This window comes from Myripristis murdjan, chromosome 3 (assembly GCF_902150065.1).
Source record: "Myripristis murdjan chromosome 3, fMyrMur1.1, whole genome shotgun sequence".
Lineage (NCBI taxonomy): Eukaryota > Metazoa > Chordata > Actinopteri > Holocentriformes > Holocentridae > Myripristis > Myripristis murdjan.
In genome coordinates this window covers 16,186,851-16,206,265 of record NC_043982.1, presented here as the reverse complement: position 1 = coordinate 16,206,265, position 19,415 = coordinate 16,186,851, and the positions used below count along the sequence as shown (strand labels likewise).

The window sequence follows — 19,415 nt, the reverse complement described above, 5'->3', positions numbered from 1 at the left end:
GACAAAAGGCTACATATAGCACCATAAAGCAGTTATTGAATTATGGCAAGATTGTTGCTTGTTGCAGCCTGTGAATGGTGCCTGTGATTTTTGTCTTCCCTGGCATGTGTGTCCAGACACATGCAAAACAAATGCCATGAGTAAGGATTATCAGTATCATAAGCCATTTATTTTTTTCTGTCTTTCTGTCTTAGTCCCAATAGTATTCTGTCACTTCAGAGTCCCAGTTACATTTTGACCATGGAGGGGAGCTGTTGGGTCTTGGACACCAGATACTGTAGTGTTTTACCCGTATGGTGGTGTTTTATAAAAGTGGTAGTAGAAGTGGTGTTGATAATTGTGTGAGGATGAACCCCCTTCCCACCCAGACGCCCTTGCTTGTTCAAGCCACAAAACCGACAGAAAAAGCACAAAATTTCAAATAAAAACTCATAAATTGACTTTATTTGAAGTCACAGGGACAGGCAAAAACCTGACATTAAAACCTGACACACAGTCAAGAATAGGGGCTGGAAAGCATTTGAACATGATGTAATGAGGAGGATAGACAGGCCATAATGTCAATTTTCTCCTTTATGTGATATCAAGTTCATGTCCACATCACTGCTTTCCTCAGGTACATTTTGCAGTGATAAATATCTCCCTCAGTCAGCAAACTGTCCCAGTTGTCCCGAAAGCAGCTGGCAATTCTGTTTTCCCAATCTGGTGTTTGTTCACAAATGTACTAATTCAGTACAATGTAATTCATATAATACTCCTATCACTAACAGCTTTTAAATATTTCTAACTTTCTATCATTGGCCTCCACTCTTTAAAGGTGCACAATGCAAAAAAAAAAAAAAAAAAAAAAAAAAAAAAAATCAAAGTGAAGACCATTTAACTGACAAGAAAAAGTTGTCTTATTTTTCGTTAGCTCAAGCTAAACACTCATCATCTTGGGTCCAATGAGGTGAGTGTGTGTGTGTGTGTGTGTGTGTCTGCGTGTGTGTGTGTGTGTGCTCAAGCATGAACCTGAGCACGGGTGCCTGAGCACAACATATGCATTCATAAGGATGTGCATAAATATGTACACTGCACAAAAAAAAAAAAAAAAAAATCATCTCAACTCCTAATTTAATCCTGTATTAAATCTTTAAGTCCCAGTTTTCTCAAAACAAGTGAAACAAATGTGCCAGTAGGGAGACATAATTTCACTTGTTTCTGATGCAAATCAGCTAGTTTTTCTCAAATGACACATTTTGATGCCAGAGGTGTGATCTACCTCATTGTGACAAACTGGAAACAAGTTCAATTATCTCACCACTTTGGCAAATGCAATGATATTTTCCGACTCAATATCAGAGTAAATCATCTGTTATGATGGATTATTTTTTTTCCAGTATAAGCATGTCTATTGGATACGTGGCCTTATATGTTGCAAGTAACACAAGTGCACAACTGTAGCTGGCTCTAGTGTTACTAATCACCGTAATGTACAGCTCATTTCCCAGACAGTTCGAGCTAAACTCTGTCTTGCTCTGCCACAGTATGAAGTGAACAAAATGCTTGTTACAGGTTGTGGACAAACAGTGACCAAAGTATGCAAAGATACACATGAAAAAATAATAAAAATGTTTGAGCCATTTTCATGATAACATTCAATACAAATTCAGAACAAACGACTGGAGCATATACTGCATACTTTACCCTTTGGCTGTTCCACTATGGGAAAGGGGTTGGAGTCTGCGGTGTGTCAAGGTGCACAGATACAAGAACACGTTCACCCTGTGATTTTACAACACATTTTCTCAGCCAACAATATTAGCACTATTAACATCAGTCATTTTTTTTACTGTAACATACAGATTGTTATGTATTTGTACAAATCATTACTTTTTCTAATAACGCAAATATGTTGTGATTACTGTGTGATATAAAATGGTACACAGGTAACCAAATCACAGTGAGTGCACTTGGACAGTTCATCTTATTGCTATTTATGTCTGCAGTTCCTTGATGTATTAAATTTTAACTGCTGTGGTGCTGCTGTACTAGAGCACGATCCTAGCCGCGCGATCCAAAATAGCCGCTCAGCGAGTCCAACACAAGAGTCAAACACAGTGCATCTGTGTCAGAGGAATGCCAGCACATACTGCGCCGTGAAAACTGTGAACTATGACCTGCCTGTGAGTTCTGTGAGAACATCTAGTTGTTATACATCTTGCTCTACTGGAGCATTTTACCATCAAAGTAATTTCCCTTTAGAAACACAGGCTAAAGTGACCTTATATGCACTTTCCTGCTTCAACTTTGAATAATACTGCTTTAGTAACTGGTATCCAGCTTGTCTTGTTATAGACAATGAGTCATTCTGGAGTCTTGCCATAGCTCCATATATATATAGCAGTGCGCCATACTAGCTTCATGGAATATATTGTGAGGCTGGGTATAGATTACTGTTTATTTCTGTTGCTTACCTACGTAACCTGCAACGCTCCAATATCTTACAGCAGGTATGACGTTATTATTGTTGAAATAATGCTATTTACAAGATCAGCTAGGTTGACTAAACAACTTAAAAGCATCTACATTAGCATCTGCCTTATGCACAAACGTCACTCATGTCCCCTGTGTCATGATTGTCATAATAGTTCATTATTCCCTCTATCTACATATATGCTTTTCTCTCTAGATGAGTTTTTCCCAGCACCTCACCACTGAACTGGTACGTCAGCTTCTTCTTGATCTTTTTGACCTCTCCAGTTTTGCCATAGTTTCGCAAAGCACGAGCCATCTTCTGATAGGTCATTTTTTTGCGGTTGCCCTTTTGGACGCCCCAGCGGTGTGCGAGAGCCTCCTTGTGTTTGGAAGAGAACTGGAATGTCCCTTTGTCTCGGTCCACCCACCAGATACTGTCCTTCATGTCGCCGTTCCTCAAAAGGTCCAGCAGGAACTGGTACAAACGGATCTTCTTTTTGTTCCCTGTTGGAAAAATAAAACAATTGCAACCTTATTCATTTTCAACTGACACTAATATTTACGTACTTAGTATTTCACAAATTCTGCTACTGAAGAAAAAGAGAAATATATATATATATATATATATATATATTAGAGCTGAAACGATTACTCGAAGTAATCGAGTACCTCGACTCTTTTTTTGCCTCGGTAATTTTTCCCGCCTCGAAGAATTGCTTAATAAATAAATAAATAAAAATATAAATCCGCGGTGTTTCGCACGGACTATTTTTAATGTGGCACAACCGCGCGTTAGGTTTTCTCCTCCTGCGCTGCTGTGTGCTCATGCCGAGGTGTGTGTGTGTGTGTGTGTGTGTAACTGAGGAGCACACACCCACTGGCGCTGTCTGAAGCGTAGCGCGGTGAGAACAAAGTTAAAACAGCAGCGCACAGACATAGATTGTGTAACAAAGCGAAGAGTTGCCACTCCGCTCTATTTTCACTGGCTAACAGCAGCACACTGGCTTAGCTTGTCTATTCATAGAAGAGGTATCACTTCGGCTTATTTTTCAATCTATGTTATCACATGCATACTACTGCTCATTCATTGGTAGCCGAATTGTCAGGTCTGTTTGATAAGCAATTTACATTTTTAACATAATAATAATTTAACATATTGTTAAATCAAAAAAAAAAAAAAGCCAACATGATGCAGGTCAAAGACTAAAAAAAGACTATTGACTAAAACTAGACTAAAATACTTTGTAATTTAGTCGACTAAAACTAGACTAAAATACTTTGGATTTTCTTCGACTAAAACTAGACTAAAATGCCAAGACTTTTCATCGACTAAAATGTGACTAAACAAAAAAGAATTCAAGTTGACTAAATATGACTAAAATTAATAAGGGCGTTTGACACAAGACTAAGACTAAATCTGAATTGAAAAATAGCTGACGAAATTAACACGAACAGAAATGTGTTAGAATATTAAAACGAACTATTTCATTCCAAAAACCGTGTGGTGCGCCTCCAAACAGCCATGCCAAGACGTGTCCGTGACACACACACACACACGCGCACACACACAATGGACACACAGTATATATATATATATATATATATATATATATATTCATAATTGCTCTTTATCTTGGCAAAAACGCATTTTATCCGATTACTCGATTACTCGACAGAATTTTTGGTCAAATACTCGATTACTAAAATATTTGATAGCTGCAGCTCTAATATATGTCTATATCTATATCTATATCTATATCTATAGATATATAGATATATCTATATATATCTATATATCTATATCTATCTATCTATCTATCTATCTATCTATATATATATATATATATATATATATATATATATATACAAAGATACATAGATATATATATATAGATAGATAGATAGATAGATAGATAGATATTATAATTTTACCAAATTCAAATGAGCTGGATTAGAGTAATTTAATTTGGTTAGGGTTCAGAGTTGGGGGCACTTGAGATCAGGTCTTTGACTGATCTCAGACATGTATGGACAGCGGGTAAAGATGTTAGTAGAGTTGAAGAGAATTCAAAATAGATTTGGTCTCTCTTTCAAAAGAGTAGAGAAGTGAGAGCTGAAATAATTTTCTCTTTTTAGATCCACTTTAAGACCAAGTACATTCAACTCTAATCCTAACCCTGCAAATGAAAATGCCCTAGATTTTGAGAAGCACTGGAAGACGCAGCACTACATGAGTTACTGCATCACTGTCATGTCTTCAACACTGCTGAATGGCTCAGTGAAAATGTCAATCTGGTTGATTAGTTGATTGACACTGCACGCTCACTCTTCATGCTGACTGTTTTTTTTCAATATGTCTTGAGTGAGGTGAATGTGATAAGAGGACATTAAAGTTCTTATCTTATCTTATCTTATCCATTAAAAGGTCATATTTATTTATTTATTTATTTATTTATTTTTTAAAATTGATGCTCCAGCCCATGGGTGACTGCAAAAATACAGCAGAATTAATTACAGATCCCTGTGATACAGAGTTGACCCTCAAGGATAAACCTTTGGCATACCATTGCTGTTCAAAATAGGAGCTGATGGACAAAATTTTCTATTTTTCCATTATTTCATTATTCTTAGCATTTTTGAAAGGCTGTCACTGTAAATACAAGTAACTGAGAGGCTGGAAGTAGATTTCAGGTTTTGTCTTTATTCTTTTCTCGGTTTTCCTAGAGTGTTTTCTTTATATAATTTATTTTGTATATCTTGTGTGTATTTCTGATTTGGTCTAATTGGCTAATTTAATTTTACAATTTGCCCACCTGGTTGGCATATATTGCACATATGACTGGCCAGGAAGGTGCCTCTCTCTCAGTGGTTCTTTTCAAGGTTTTTTTCTATCCTTGGATTTTTGGGTGATTTTTGGCTGGATGAAAAACAACAAGGTCAGCCCTACGTGAATGTCCATCACTGAGTCACTGATTTACTAATTGAGTGATGAAGTTACACCATCAGTTGGCTGAGTTGGAGTTTCCCCACTGGCCGTTGCTCTTTCAAAATATCCATGGCTGTAGCCAACTATGAGGACACTGAGGTCCGTACCTTGGTAATTATTTTATATAGATGTGCAATAAAAACATAGTTACATGTCTCCTGTGAGGGTTTAAGTCAGTGATTTGGTGCTTTAAATAAACTTCAACCCAACAGTGTGCATGTGGTAGATGATACTAATTGTAATATGGTGTTGCCAGTCTATAATAATACAACCTCCAAAAATTCTAGGCAATTAACAAATTAATTAGCCATATAATTATAATCGCTGGAGAGAAACCTGCAATCAGATTACATCATTTTTAAGCAGTATGATGGCCTGATGTCAGTTTTTTTTTTTTTTTTTTTTTTTTTTTTTTTTTTTAAATTTTGGTGAATGTGATTATGGTTTCAGTTACTGCCAATGATCAGCACTATAGTTGGCATATCATGTGAGGAGCCGGCGTGATGTTAAAAATACAGCCCACATTCTGCACATCTCGCTCCTTACCGAGCTCTCCAGCTGTGAGAGAGGGGACTCGGTCTCTCAGACACTCCTCATCAGACACCTCCAACGGGGGGCTTCGTCCACCATGTTCCTCATCATCGGAGCTTCGCTGCACAGGAGACAGGTGTGGATATATGGCTCGAGGGAAGAATGGCACCTAGAACACACCATTATGATTTGGTCATTTTAATTTCATGGGCATTGGGTATTGTGATGATTTAGGAATGCTATCACCATGCGCAAAGCAACAAGTCACCTGTCAGTCATCTGCAACACTGACCATCTAGACTATAAGAAGACCATATATCAACTATATGCAGAGAAATTAAAATTGAGCTTCCTAGGCAAAAAATACATTATTAGAAGAAATACTTCTAATAATATCAGCCTGCAAGGAAGATGTGGGTGGAAAACCATTCCTAGTTTTCAATAACAGGATAGGATTGTTGATACAATGTGGTCAAACCTGCAGCGAGGCCTTTGAGAGAGGCTGTGCTCTTAATTATGAATCATACCGCGGATCACATTCACACTTTGATGTGTTGCAATATAATCTTCTGACTGGAGGTGACAAAGAGTATGGGAGCCTCTGTCTGCATGAGCTGTGATGTGTGGTTGCTACTATAAATACATGCTTTGGTGGGCAACGCATTCAAAACATGCAACGGGTGAGAACAGCTAAGTTGGTTGGTCTACCGCAGCGTTTTGGCTTTTTTTTTTTTTTTTTTTTTTTTTTATAAGGCATATATTAGTATCTGTGTATGTGTGTGTGTTTGTAGTCTTTGAGTGTCTTTGCAATCAATTATATAATTCTTAAATATTACACCTTAACTGTTACTGGGATATGCTTGACTCTAAAATTTTGTGCTCAAATCTTTGAGGACTTTCAAAAAGCCAACACTGAGATAAGGGTGTAGGATACATAGGGAGAGTTACCTCTGTATCCCACTCAAATGGCTAAATGTCTCTGAAAATATTTTCATATATCAAAAATGGATGTATGTTTAGTTCCACTTGCTGCAGTGCCAGGGTTGTTACTGGAAAAAAAAATCTAGAAATTACACAATACTTTTCATTTAAAAAAAAAAAAAATCACTTAATTACATTATTTCTCACGAAGAAAAGCAATTAGTTACACTTCTGGTTACATTGCTTTTGTGTTAAATCCTAAAATGATGGCATTCATTGGAGTGATAAATATTGTAAGCCAACATTACAGCTCTAAATAATCTTTCTTATAAGATTTTTAATAAAGAAACAGCCAACAGCATTAGATTCAGACTTTTTTTTCCTGGTATTTACCACTTTTTAGATTTTTCAAAAGCTGATGCACCAATGAAGAAGTTCAACAGGCTGCAGAATGCAACATAAATAACATTTTATCTGTTAGATCAGCAGTATATGCAGTATGATCGTTGAAATTAAAACAGTAATGCCTTACTCCATCACTGGTACAAGTAATGTGATGACAATAATACATTACTGTGTAAAGCGTTAACCCTAACACGGCTCACAATCCCAATCCAGCTGAGGCTAACATAGACACATAGGTGAGTGATAATCTGTGTGTGTTGCAGTACTGAAGGGGTACAACAAGACACAAGAAAGGTAAACTGAGGTCAAGGATAAATTTAAATAAACAATCACTTGCTCCTCCCATTTATGCCGTTAAACTTTACACTGTGACATAGTGCAGTCCCATCCCAGAGGTCTCTGTTCGGGTTCAGTTGTTCACCACTGGACTGATGAGGCATGTAAATGTGGCATGGAGTGAGCCAAGTAGAGCATTGATTGGTTTTGAAAAATAACTAGTTCTACCAAAATAATTTTCTTCATTCAGATGTAAGACAGTTTAAACCAAATCCAGTAGTTCATTCACTCCTGTACAGTCATACAGGCCTTTGTACAGCATTTTCAGGCAATCAATAATTTGTGGTGCCTTATAATATTATTTCATTTAGTTTTACTACAGTGAAGCTCATGACCAAAAACACTGAGAGCCCATCAGAAGACTATCACATGATATGCTCAGGAAAGCCCACTCTCCTGAAACAGTAATGGTAATAATAGCTTTCAACACTTTAAGACAATGGTGGCAGTTTAAAACACTTGCAAATGTTTTTCAGTATCCTCCTCCACCTCCTCCTCCTCTTCATCATCACCATCATCCTCCCTCAAGAGTGAGTCACTAAATAGTTGCCCATGGCCTTATAGGGCCAAACCTGAGGGCCTATGTGAGCTGGTTGAGTTCATCATCATGTATTTGTGAGTTGACAGATCTGAGTGTGTGATGTCATCAACACTTCTTGCTAAACAGAAATCTCCATTTCCCAGGACTGTGAACACATGCAGCTTCCCAGTAACTTCCTTTCCACGTTAACCCCATTTACATTTACATATTCACAAATTGTAATGCAAGTGTATGTGTGTGTGCTTGCTGATGATATGCATCTGTTTGTTTATTTATATTTGCACATTTGTGTGTTTTTGCTGGTGTGTGCTTCTCGTTGACGGATGTGCAGAGGGACTTACTGGCTGCTGTAACACATGCGGATGAGCCCCAAGGTTGGGGTCCAGCAGGCTCTCCATGTCACATCGGACAGTGTCATGTCGGCCCAGGCTGGGCGGGTGGAGAGGCTGCACGCTCTGGAGCTCTGTGAAGTGGGTCTCCTGGAGGTTTTCAAATTCTGCAGGGTGCACATGGTGTGGGTGGTAGTCCCAGTGATCTAAACAGAGGAGGTGAGAAATATTATAACATGTTTGATATTAAGTGCTGTAAGACTACTGCTTTGTTGGCTCTGTAAGGTTATCAAGGAAAATAGTGCACTGGTTGCAAAAGCTATGAAAAGTCCTCAAAAAGATGAGGTGATTTTATTATTTTAAAAAATGGATGTCAAAGCATTTAAAAAGAATTCATACAAACAATTGGCTGCACACTCCTATTGCCCGTGAGTTTGCATAAACTACTGCGACTGAAATTCGGAGAATAATAGGAGACTCAGCATGAAGGTCTTTCCTGTTTGTTGCTACAGCAGTTTTCTTTTCATTTTCTCTCTCTCATTCTCTCATTCATCAAATGACAAAAAAAAAAAAAAAAATCAAGTATAACATGGAGATAACCAAAGAAACAAATAGAAGCGAATACAACAAATGTCACATGCTGATGTGCTGCCATCATATTGTTAAATAGTCTGCACTCATAACAAAAGCAAGCTTAATGATAAGACAATGTCATTATACATCTGGCAGGCTATCTTATTATTCTTAATTCATTAACATATCATGTCTGCACATCAGCAGAAGTAACATTCACCACCATCCACCACTTTGATAATGGATCAACTGTCTTCTAATTTCAGTTTTTGGTTGTTTTGGTGCCATATTCAAAACAGTTGATTACAAGAGAAAGTAAGGGACCGGTCCTGTACCAGCAAAACCCCATGGGGCGAAAGTTGTTCTATGTCTGTAGTTTTAGCGGCTGACAGAAATGGCATCTGTTTCCTGTGTTCCATACACCCCTATGTGGTAGGCTCCAGCTGCACCACCTACATACTGCACTTTTTATATGCAATATACAAAAACGCTCAATGTAATCACATAACACAATGCCGATTTAATTAAGTAAGTAAATTACTAATGACTGCTGTATTTGTTATCAATGATAACTGAAAGCACTGTATAAATTATTCATATTTTTATGGATTAAGTTTGTGGCGTGAGCTCCATGACTGATCTCAACTGGTCTCATTAAATTCAACTTACTTAGATTTATTTTCTATTTGTACATGTGGGGAAAACCTGTGACTGTAATTCAAAACAGCAAGTACTGTTTGAATTTAACACTGGTCACACGAATAAGACAAATATCAAAATTTTAAATAGAGTTGAACTCACCTGACTGGATATCTCCATCTAAAACATATGGATTATATGCATATTCTGTAATTTGTTGTCTGTAGATCTCAGGATCGTACATTTCCTCTGGAGGCTGCAGAGGCAAATAGATACAACTTCAGCTGCAGAACTGAGAAACTATCATAGATCACAGTTACGTGTTTATGCTTTCATGTGAAAAAGTCATCACATGAAAAATATGCATGTTATTTAAAAAGGGCACATTAATCCTCACACTGAATAGGTTCACATTTAACTTTGCAAATCATTTGTGTTATCAACATGACTGGAGCATGGTAATGACAAAACAACATTTTTTGTTGTTGTTGTTTGGCCACTACTGATAAATTGTGTTCAATAATTCTTATTTTAGCCCGGTTGAAGTATGCATTCCACATTTAAAACGAATTCGAAAATCTCACTGTGAATCATGAAATTCTGAAACTGATACCACACAAAAATATCAAACTTTGCATAAATACTTTTCTGTTTTTTTTTTAACAGCTAATATGTTGTCTAGGCGTGGTGCACACCGAAAAGAAAAACTAAAGGAGCCCTTTTAACCCTTGGATATGACCAGGTCAAGAGAATTTAGAAGAAAGAAAATATATTTCTATACTTACGGGTGAGATGAGGTAGCTCTCCATTCTGTATGGATGCAACATGGAGACCTCTTCTCCAGTGAACCGATTCTCAGGCTCTGCTGGCAATACTCTCTCACAACCTTTCAAAACTTTTGCGGCACCATTGCACAATGTTTCAAAATTTCCTCTCGCTAAACGAAAACCAAAAATGTCTCTCCTTCTGTTCGTGTACAGTATACACTTATGAGCTTCACTATTCTTTGACCATTAACTTTTTCCCTCATTAAGCGAAATAAACAAGGCCCACTGTTTGACTGCAAATTGAAAAAGGAACTTTTGACTTCTGTAAATTTGTGTGGGTGGGAGCATCAGAGTGTGTCTGGTGAAGGTTCCTGGCCATTGATGATTTGTCAGGAGGAGAATATGAAACCTCACATTTATCAGGGCCTCTATTGTCCCCTCCCTTCACTGCCAATCATAATGAAGAGGCTTGTCAGGGCCAGTGTCTTGACAGAAAGGGTTTTAAAGAGGACAAACACTGCAACAGCTTTGCTCAAAACTGTTAATTTTATTCATTCCATATGCTTCAAAAATCCCTTTTCTGCATGAGGTATATCATGCTTTGGATTTCTTGACAGTTCAATTATTTAGAGTAAAATATGGAGTTTATCACACTGAGCTGTCACAACAATACTGTATACAGTTCAGTCTTCTTTGACCAAATTGTACTCTTGCTATAGCTTTTTTGATGACTCCTGTAATTGAAAAATAAATAAATAAATAAATAGATAAATAATCACATTTAAATGTAAAGATTTACACTTTACACATATAGGCTAACACAAACAGAGTTCAGAAGTCATTCTTTTGTTCAAAATAGTCAAAATAATGTCATGTCTATAAAGCATAAATAACTGCATAACATGTCTGAGTTATATTTGATCACTGAAAAAATATAGTAAAAAAGTACAATTAAATACACACTTCTCTCTTGCAGTTAAAAAGGTAATTTATTGGACGAAATGTGAATCGCTCACATTTTGGCCTCTGCCTTCATCAGGGTGGCAATCTAGACTGCCAAGATAGCACAGGTGAGGGTTCACACACACACACACCTGTGTGCAATTAACATTTAAAAGTTATCCAATCAGGAGCCACAGAGTATGTTTCAGTCCAATAGGTCTACTTAACAATTCTTCATATTAACTACATATTCACATTAAAATCATTACAATAGTATCAAGGTAAATTATCTCAACAAATCATGAAAAAAGTAACAAAGTCTGAATAAAGAGCTTAATAGATCATCAGGAACAATCAAAACCAAGTTTTCATTCAAAGATGCAATCACTCACACAAACACAAACACACACACTTTCTTTCTTTCTTTGTCTTTCTTTCTTTCTAATCTCAGAAATGTGGCTCTATTCAGTATTAATCTTTTAAGTTCAGTCAAATGAATGAACCTGAGAGGAAAAATGTCCTGCCAAATGAAGTGTTAATGCTCACACACACACACACACACACACACACACACGCAGAGCTTGAGGATTAGGTGAAGGTATCTGTTTTGCAATCCCACAGAAGTTAATGGAGATTATGTTTATCAGGAGGGGATGGTAATTCTCAGGGAAACACAGTGCCTCTGCACTAAACTGATAATGATGACGAAAAGACACGGCAGAGGTCTTGTCAGCTACCTCACCTTACACACACTGTTTGTTCATGTGGTTAGGTTATCCATTATTAGGTTATCCATTATTATGGATAACCTAGAGGAGAATCATAGGAGAATCATAATGGCATTCACTGAGATTACACTACTTTTCAAAAAAGCATTCTGGTAATATCTTGACCTAGACTATGTGAACGCTGATGAATCTATTTTGTGATCTGATGTCACAACGTGCATTGAAAAAATATCACTGGGTATATCATTGTTGTCTGTTTAAGAGGAAGACTGCAGCATTCTGATAAGGCAAGGTGCTCAAAATATTCCTCTCTGCAAGATAGAAATCATACTGTGGATATGTTTAACTTCTGACGCTGGTCAGCAGTTTATTCTGAAGGCTGCTGTCAAAAACAAATCCATTTTAAAACTTAATTGTACAATGTAACGGTCAGTCAGAAACATTAATCATCAAGGAACACTTGACCAATCCCTGACTAGTCAGCACTGGCAGCAGTGGTTGTAACTGAAAACATTTTCTATTCAATGTGTATAAGTGCTTGTTACTAGATGTATTTATTTTTTCAAGCACTACACATGCTATAAATACTATACCATCAACATTTAATCATTGCTGTCTTTATAAAAAATACCATTGTCATATTACAGCAAATGGTATTCCAGGTTATGTGCAGTATTATTTTGTGGCAAAATAGTGAGCTAATGGTTGCTGATTCTGTCTTCACGTCTGTTGTAATTTCAAGGGATGTTGATCAATATATCAGTTTGCTTTCGTGCATAACGGACAGCTGACTATAATTGTTACTGTCTCTCTTTTAGGAGCTGTTCAAACCACACAGAGTGTGGCCTACCCTGTCTGGCCCCATGTTAATCACAGCTGCCTGAGCAAAACTGATGACATTTACAGTGGCATTTTCCAAGTATATTAATACACAGTGTGCGTTGCAGCAAGCCCAGCACTATTTCCTCCACAACTATTTTCAGTGTACTGTACAACATTGGATGATTTTTCTTTTTTTTTATTTCACTGTGACATATTGTTCATGTGTTGAGTGATAAAGTCAATCAACACACAGTTGTACTGTGGTGTACATACAATACAGACCATAAAGTGTACATGAAGCAGGAAATTTATCCAGTCTAGTAATTTTATAGCTCCAGGGTAGAACATGTTTAAAATATAAGTTTTACAAAGCATGCATAGTTGGAGTAAAGCAATTTGATATGTCAAAAAGTCATTCCAGTTGTGCTGGTAATTCCTTTCGATTTACTGGTTGCTATGCCAACTCTCATGGTAACCAGGGAGTTAGTTCCTGATATTCTCTTGTCACTTAATCTCATATATGCACATTAGTTTGGAGAAAAGTTTTCAGGAAGTAGAGAATGGTGGTTATTATTGATATTTACTGTAAAAAAAGTTGTTTAAATATTGGAATATATCACTCACACAGTGAAAACAGTGTTCAATTCATTGCAGTTCAATCTGCTGAAATAACTAGACTGTATTAACAAACAACTGGATTTAAGACTTAACTAGACTTAATTCAGATTTAACAATTCTTTAACTTGTTGCATTGTAATACTGACTGTGATCACAGTTTGAACCTTTCTCTTTGGGTGTTTATTTCTCAGCATATTCACATCATCCCTTTATAAAAGTCATCCCTTTATAAAAGTCCCCTTCTACATAATGCATTTCAAAGACCTTTCAGATGCTGAGATCTTTTCTGTAGCCTGAGTGTGGTAGTCTTACTGGCCTAAGAAATGCACACGCATACATGCGCACACAGAGTGACATGTTATAGAAAGAGGAACTGGGAAATTCTCTTTTAGATTCAGTTCCTTGAAGGTTGCCATTAAAATGAGTCCATTTATGTAACATGGAGTCAGTGTGTCCAAGCCTTTGTAAGACTTGTCTGTCTTTTTTATCCATTTGGGCTTTTTTATCAGTTCTTTAGATTTGTCTGTGGAAGATTGGCCTTGTGGCTAGAGAGATAATGTTTCAACGCAGACCCAAGATCAACCCCCCCATCAGCAAGCATTTTCCCTGCTGTGCCCTTTAACATACTCAATTCCTGCTGGCTCCAGGGGTGCTGCTTTGCAACTGACCATACGCCTCATTTACCTATTTTTTCTTTGATACTGATGCTAAACTTTAAGACATTTAGCAATGCAATATTATCAGTTTAACTACTATAAAAATCATTACCGTGAAAAATCACATGCTATGGGCCTTATTATCAAACAGTTTCAGTTTGCAATATAGAACTTAAACATGACTATGTCAGAAAATGCTCTTAGTTTCAATTACTTTGACTAGCGTTGACAATAACGGAAGCATCATTAGCATGGTGCCCCAGTGGATACCCCATCCATTCATCAAGACCAAGCCCATATGTCAGCAAGCTTACAATACATGCACATAGTGTGCATGCTGTAGTACTTGCTGAAGGGTCCTTAAGGAAGGCCTTCAATTTCCACAAGGTCAAGAGCTGCTGGTTAATATAACTGGCACAAAATTTGGACAGGCTCCAAGTTCAGGGTAAATAAGATGGGCCTCTAAAAAGCCTGAGCTAAACCTATGTTTTTGTCTCTTTTACTTCTTGTTTTATGTTTTTATTAAGAGTGTTACCATGCTTAAAACTGGGTGAGTCCCTTTAATGTGCTGAAGCAGCTATATCGTTGCTATATTTGTATCCCAGGGAACTCAGCACGCTGTGATCATACATAGATTGTACCCTGCATTCTCTCTGACCAAGTGCTTGTGATCGTTTTGGTTTTGTCCCGCCACAGGGTGTGACTGAGCACTTCACAGCTTTCTATGCCTGAATGCAGTCACAAGATGTGTATCTCTGATGGCTAAACCCCATGCACACAAGCAGTTACAGTGACACCTCTTACTTCACAGTCACATAGCTTGCCCCCCAAGTCTTTAGGCCTGTTTGGAGGTGTCAGTGCTTGCACAACTATATTTGCACACACACATTTTTTTTTTTTTTTTTTTATAAAGTGTACTAATGTTCTCACAGCAACATAATGTACAGCACATCAAATTATACCGTGATAGCATGTCAATATTTGACTAGATGACGCTTCAAAAAACGTCAGGGAAGACCTGATCTATAAAGTCAATTACTTAGTCAGACCAATCAGCAGTTACTAGGGTACACTGGGCTCACATTTTCCAGACAGAATTTGTTGTTGTGCTATAATACATTGTTTTTGCTGACATACAGAGTTTTCCCCCAGCGACATGTGAAGTCTGCTTCTATTCAGTCTGAGAAGTTTCACAGTGCAGGGTCACAAGATCGTGCCCACAGAACCTCTCAGAGGGGAATGACACGCATGACCACTGACTGTGGAAAACAGGATACAGAGCACATCGCAACAGGAAGTGTTGCACTCCTCCTCTGCAGAACATCAGTTTGACCAGAATGACTGCAGGTTGATGTCCACACTCTGTAACTCCTTTGGCAGTATTCATCTTTCGTAATCATCTTCGTTCACCATTTCTTCTTGGGTACTTGAGTAATACAGTTTAAAAAAAAAAAAAAAAGCTGCTTTCATCAAGAAAAATCACACAGTTTTTAACAGTCTTCATGTTGGTGCATTCAAGGAGTGACTTACACAGTTTGATTTATCGTGTACAGCATGTAAAAGTGTAACATCCAGAACAGCATGCAATGTGGTATTAGGCTTCTGTCAAATAAATTAATCAAATAATACCAATAATACCACCACAAAGTAACTGAAGGAAACATCTATTCATCATATATTCAAGGCTTCTACAAATACAATCTTTTGTTTGTCGACTAGATAAGATTCAATGTTGCACTGGAGAAAACCTCAAATATTTAAAATGCCTATTTTCAAGTTACATAGGTCTACATTAACTGTTGTTAATATATAAGATATTAAATTATATAAATTGATTCAACTTTGATTAAACAACATTAACATTGTATTACAACATTTCTAAGTGGCATCTATATCGATAGATGACTCTTAAAACTATCTATCTATCTATCTTAGCCTTTGTCACACAGATATATTTGGGGCAGTTAACTGTAGCAGTAAACTATGAATAATAAACAGCAACTGTTCTTTCACAAAATATTAACTGACAATGCAGATTTAATATTGTTTACATATAAATCAACCAATAAAAGCTGTGCACTGTACTGTGCACCTACAGTAAACACAAAGTAGTACTAAAACACCATGGCATATCAGCGCAAACAAAAGGGTGCCTGTATGAGGAAAGTCTGGAAACGCCCCGTTCTCGCTCACAGAAAAAAAAAAAAATCAGCTTCAGTCTTACCGTTCAGTGCAGCGCCCAAAAGTGCCTGCTGTGCTCTGATCTGATTTGTATAGGTATCCACCAGGGAGTTGTTGAACTAGTGGAAGCAAATTGCCAAAGATGGTTCAAAATGAAGGCTTTCTATGTATCACTGAATTAACAGGGGAACTAAAAACTTCCTTAATTCTACCAATTTAGGTTGGTACCATAAGGCTCCTTCTTCTTCTTCTTCTTCTACTACTACTACTACTACTGCTTCTTCTTCTTCCTCTTCTTTTTCTTCTTCTTCTTCCTTATTAAAACAAGAAGGTGACAAACTTTTTCTTGAAATTGAGTCTTAAAACATGATCCAGTGAGAACTCCTGTGGTGGAGTTCATCACAGCTGGTTATATCTTTGAGCTGACTGGTGCTAACCCATCATCTCCATTAGATTTTAGTACTCTGTTATCTCATTGCTTTGAATTGTCTGCCACTGGCTTTTGGAATATACTGTATAATTGATTTCAGAGCATATTAATTAACCACATAGACACTACATACACAGAGAGGTCAACTGAGGACAGGATAGGTGTCCACCAAGACAATATTTGGATAGCACTGTCTTGTTTTTATAATGGAGGACACGCTGTGCGTGTTTTAGCATTCAAAATGCTAAAAACTACATGTTAACAAAACTACACAAGTGTCACTGAAGCCAGAAAACCACTGCAAACTGAATCACTCAAAAATAACAATTTCTGCTCTGCTGCTTTACATTCCTAGCATGAGTGTTCGTGTGTGTGCACCACCACCACCAAATTCCATGAGATTGGACATTCCCTGTTGTCTGATTTGTCTGATCACTTTAGCCACCAAACAGCACGTCTGCAGTTTACTCACCTCTGTGGAACGTAGAGCCCATCAGCAGTCTCTGCATGCAGTCTGGTTCACTAATTGTGTAGTGCAATAATAGAATTGTTTACATTCTGCGTGGTCATTTTGGCTCATTGGTTACGGTTAGGGTTTGGGTTAGGTTAAGGTTAGGTTTGGGCATAAACTGGTTAATTGGAGAATCAGGAAGAGGCTGTAGAGAATGAATGTAAGTCAATTAGAAATGTCGTTGCTATTTCAGTTGCTAGCAAAAGGACTGTGGGCCCTATTTTTATGAATTGTGGCACTATTGGTGAGAGGCTTTGAAAGGAAGAATGAGCACAGCAGTGTGGTAGGAGCCGACATCAACCATGACCAATCAATTCAGCTTTTCTTATTGCTGGATTTCAGCCTTAAAAGTGAATAAAAAGTTCTATTTAGTTTCTCAGTGCTTGAAGCGTTTTGTGTCAAAGTGAAATAGACAAACACTACCTACATAAAATTATGAGATTTTGGAGAGGGCTATGTGCTTGTGGATTTATTTGATTTTATTGTTTGTTGTTTTATTGTTTGTTTTATTCTTTGCCTGTCCTTTTTCTGTAAGCCACTTTGTGTTACACTCCTGATGAAACGTGCTTTATAAATAAAGTTCCTCTTCTTATTATTAGTGTTCATCTTCTTCTTATTATTAGAATTGTTATTATTTGTCTGTGCAACTTTACCAACCCAAACCTAGCAAACTGGTCTGAGTGGACAGCGGCACAAGTACAATTCATGAGACCGAAATTGCGCTGTGTTGCTTTCCCCTGAAACTCCTTTCCAGTGCACGACCAGGCTCAAGACAGTGCACACGGTGTCATAGTGCACCACAGAATGACTGAACGCAGACGGGGAAAAAAAAATATATCTGCTTTCGCTCAACAGCATTGCCAATTCGCCATCACAAGGTCACTGTACTTGATCTGTGTTGGAGCAGAATCAGGCCCCCGTGCTTGGAATGAACTTTCAACAGACATAACAACACCAGCAGCCATAATAAATACTCTCCACAAACACCTGTCAGGCTGGGCTAGCTCAAAGCAAGAGGTGCCCGGTCTACAAGATGAATCCACACGTGGATTTGATTCAAAATGCAGCCTGTTTCACGCATGACTGTCTTTAAACCTGAATAAAACAACGCAGAAAAACAACTAAGAATACAGAATATTTCAGGAGTGTGGGTGGACATCCAGGGACAAGGCCTGCAAGTCACCAAAGGTTTCAGTGGCCATCGTGTGTTTCACAATGACATGGAGAGGCCTCTTGACATGCGTGCAAGGGGACATCCAGCCCTCTCACTTCTTATTCCTGATTCCTCATTTTCTCTGATACAACGCTGGACTCCACAAGATCAACGATCAGACCAGGCTGTGGGTATTATTAGACAAGGGTGAATCACAAGGCACATGGACACACACACACACACACACACACACACAAAAACAACTTGCAGTGGAATTATTTTTTACATAAGAGGAAAAGAACTGCATGTACAGACAATACTACACCTAGGCAGGTCGACTCACTGTTTAATAACTTTTAATTCGAATAATTATTCCCAACACACACACACACACACACACACACACACACACACACACACACACACAGCCTTTGAGCCACTATCCCACCAAACAACCAAGTTCCTCTTTTTCTATGTATTGCTCAAGTCAGACAAGGATGACTCAGAGTGCGGAAATTAATCATGTTTTTTGTTATCTTCAAATCTCACTCACCAAATGTCTGCCTGTCAGTGGCCTGGATGGCCGTATGATTTTTAAAAGTTTGATACCTTAAAGATTGGTCACATGAAGCTTAACATTCAACATCCTTAATGAGTACTTCCACAGTGTAACTCATATGTAATCCTTTCCTTGACATGAGCTAAAACCTTATTATTCTGTATTTCCTCCCATGCTGGCAGCTGTTTAATGCTATTTATTATGACCATGAGTATCAAGCATATCTTAAAATACATTCTGAAACCTGTTGAAACTTCCTGCAAACATCAAGGGCTTGCTGATTCATAACTGTTGTTCCACCTGAGCCAAAAAAGTGCAAGTGAACACTGA

General features: G+C 37.7%; 1 protein-coding gene across 1 annotated transcript; it reads right to left on the bottom strand.

Moving 5' to 3' along the window:
* Positions 1–467: 467 nt before the first annotated feature.
* Positions 468–11,067, bottom strand: spi1b (Spi-1 proto-oncogene b). The gene is made up of 5 exons (XM_030045211.1): positions 10,504–11,067; positions 9,881–9,974; positions 8,519–8,712; positions 5,990–6,143; positions 468–2,961 (listed from the first exon to the last, which is right to left on the bottom strand). The coding sequence occupies exons 1-5, from the start codon at positions 10,543–10,545 to the stop codon at positions 2,648–2,650; spliced, it is 798 nt and encodes a 265-aa protein (XP_029901071.1). The 5' UTR covers positions 10,546–11,067; the 3' UTR covers positions 468–2,647.
* Between the last annotated feature and the right edge of the window lie 8,348 nt (positions 11,068–19,415).

Excerpts from the sequence above, each read along its gene's own strand:
- spi1b (XM_030045211.1), bottom strand. The coding sequence starts at position 10,545 with ATGTTGCATCCATACAGAATGGAGAGCTACCTCATCTCACCC. Across the intron at positions 9,975-10,503 it reads AGAGCTACCTCATCTCACCC|CCTCCAGAGGAAATGTACGA; the intron begins GTAAGTATAGAA and ends TTGCCTCTGCAG. Across the intron at positions 6,144-8,518 it reads CGCATGTGTTACAGCAGCCA|GTGCCATTCTTCCCTCGAGC; the intron begins GTAAGTCCCTCT and ends GGTGTGTTCTAG.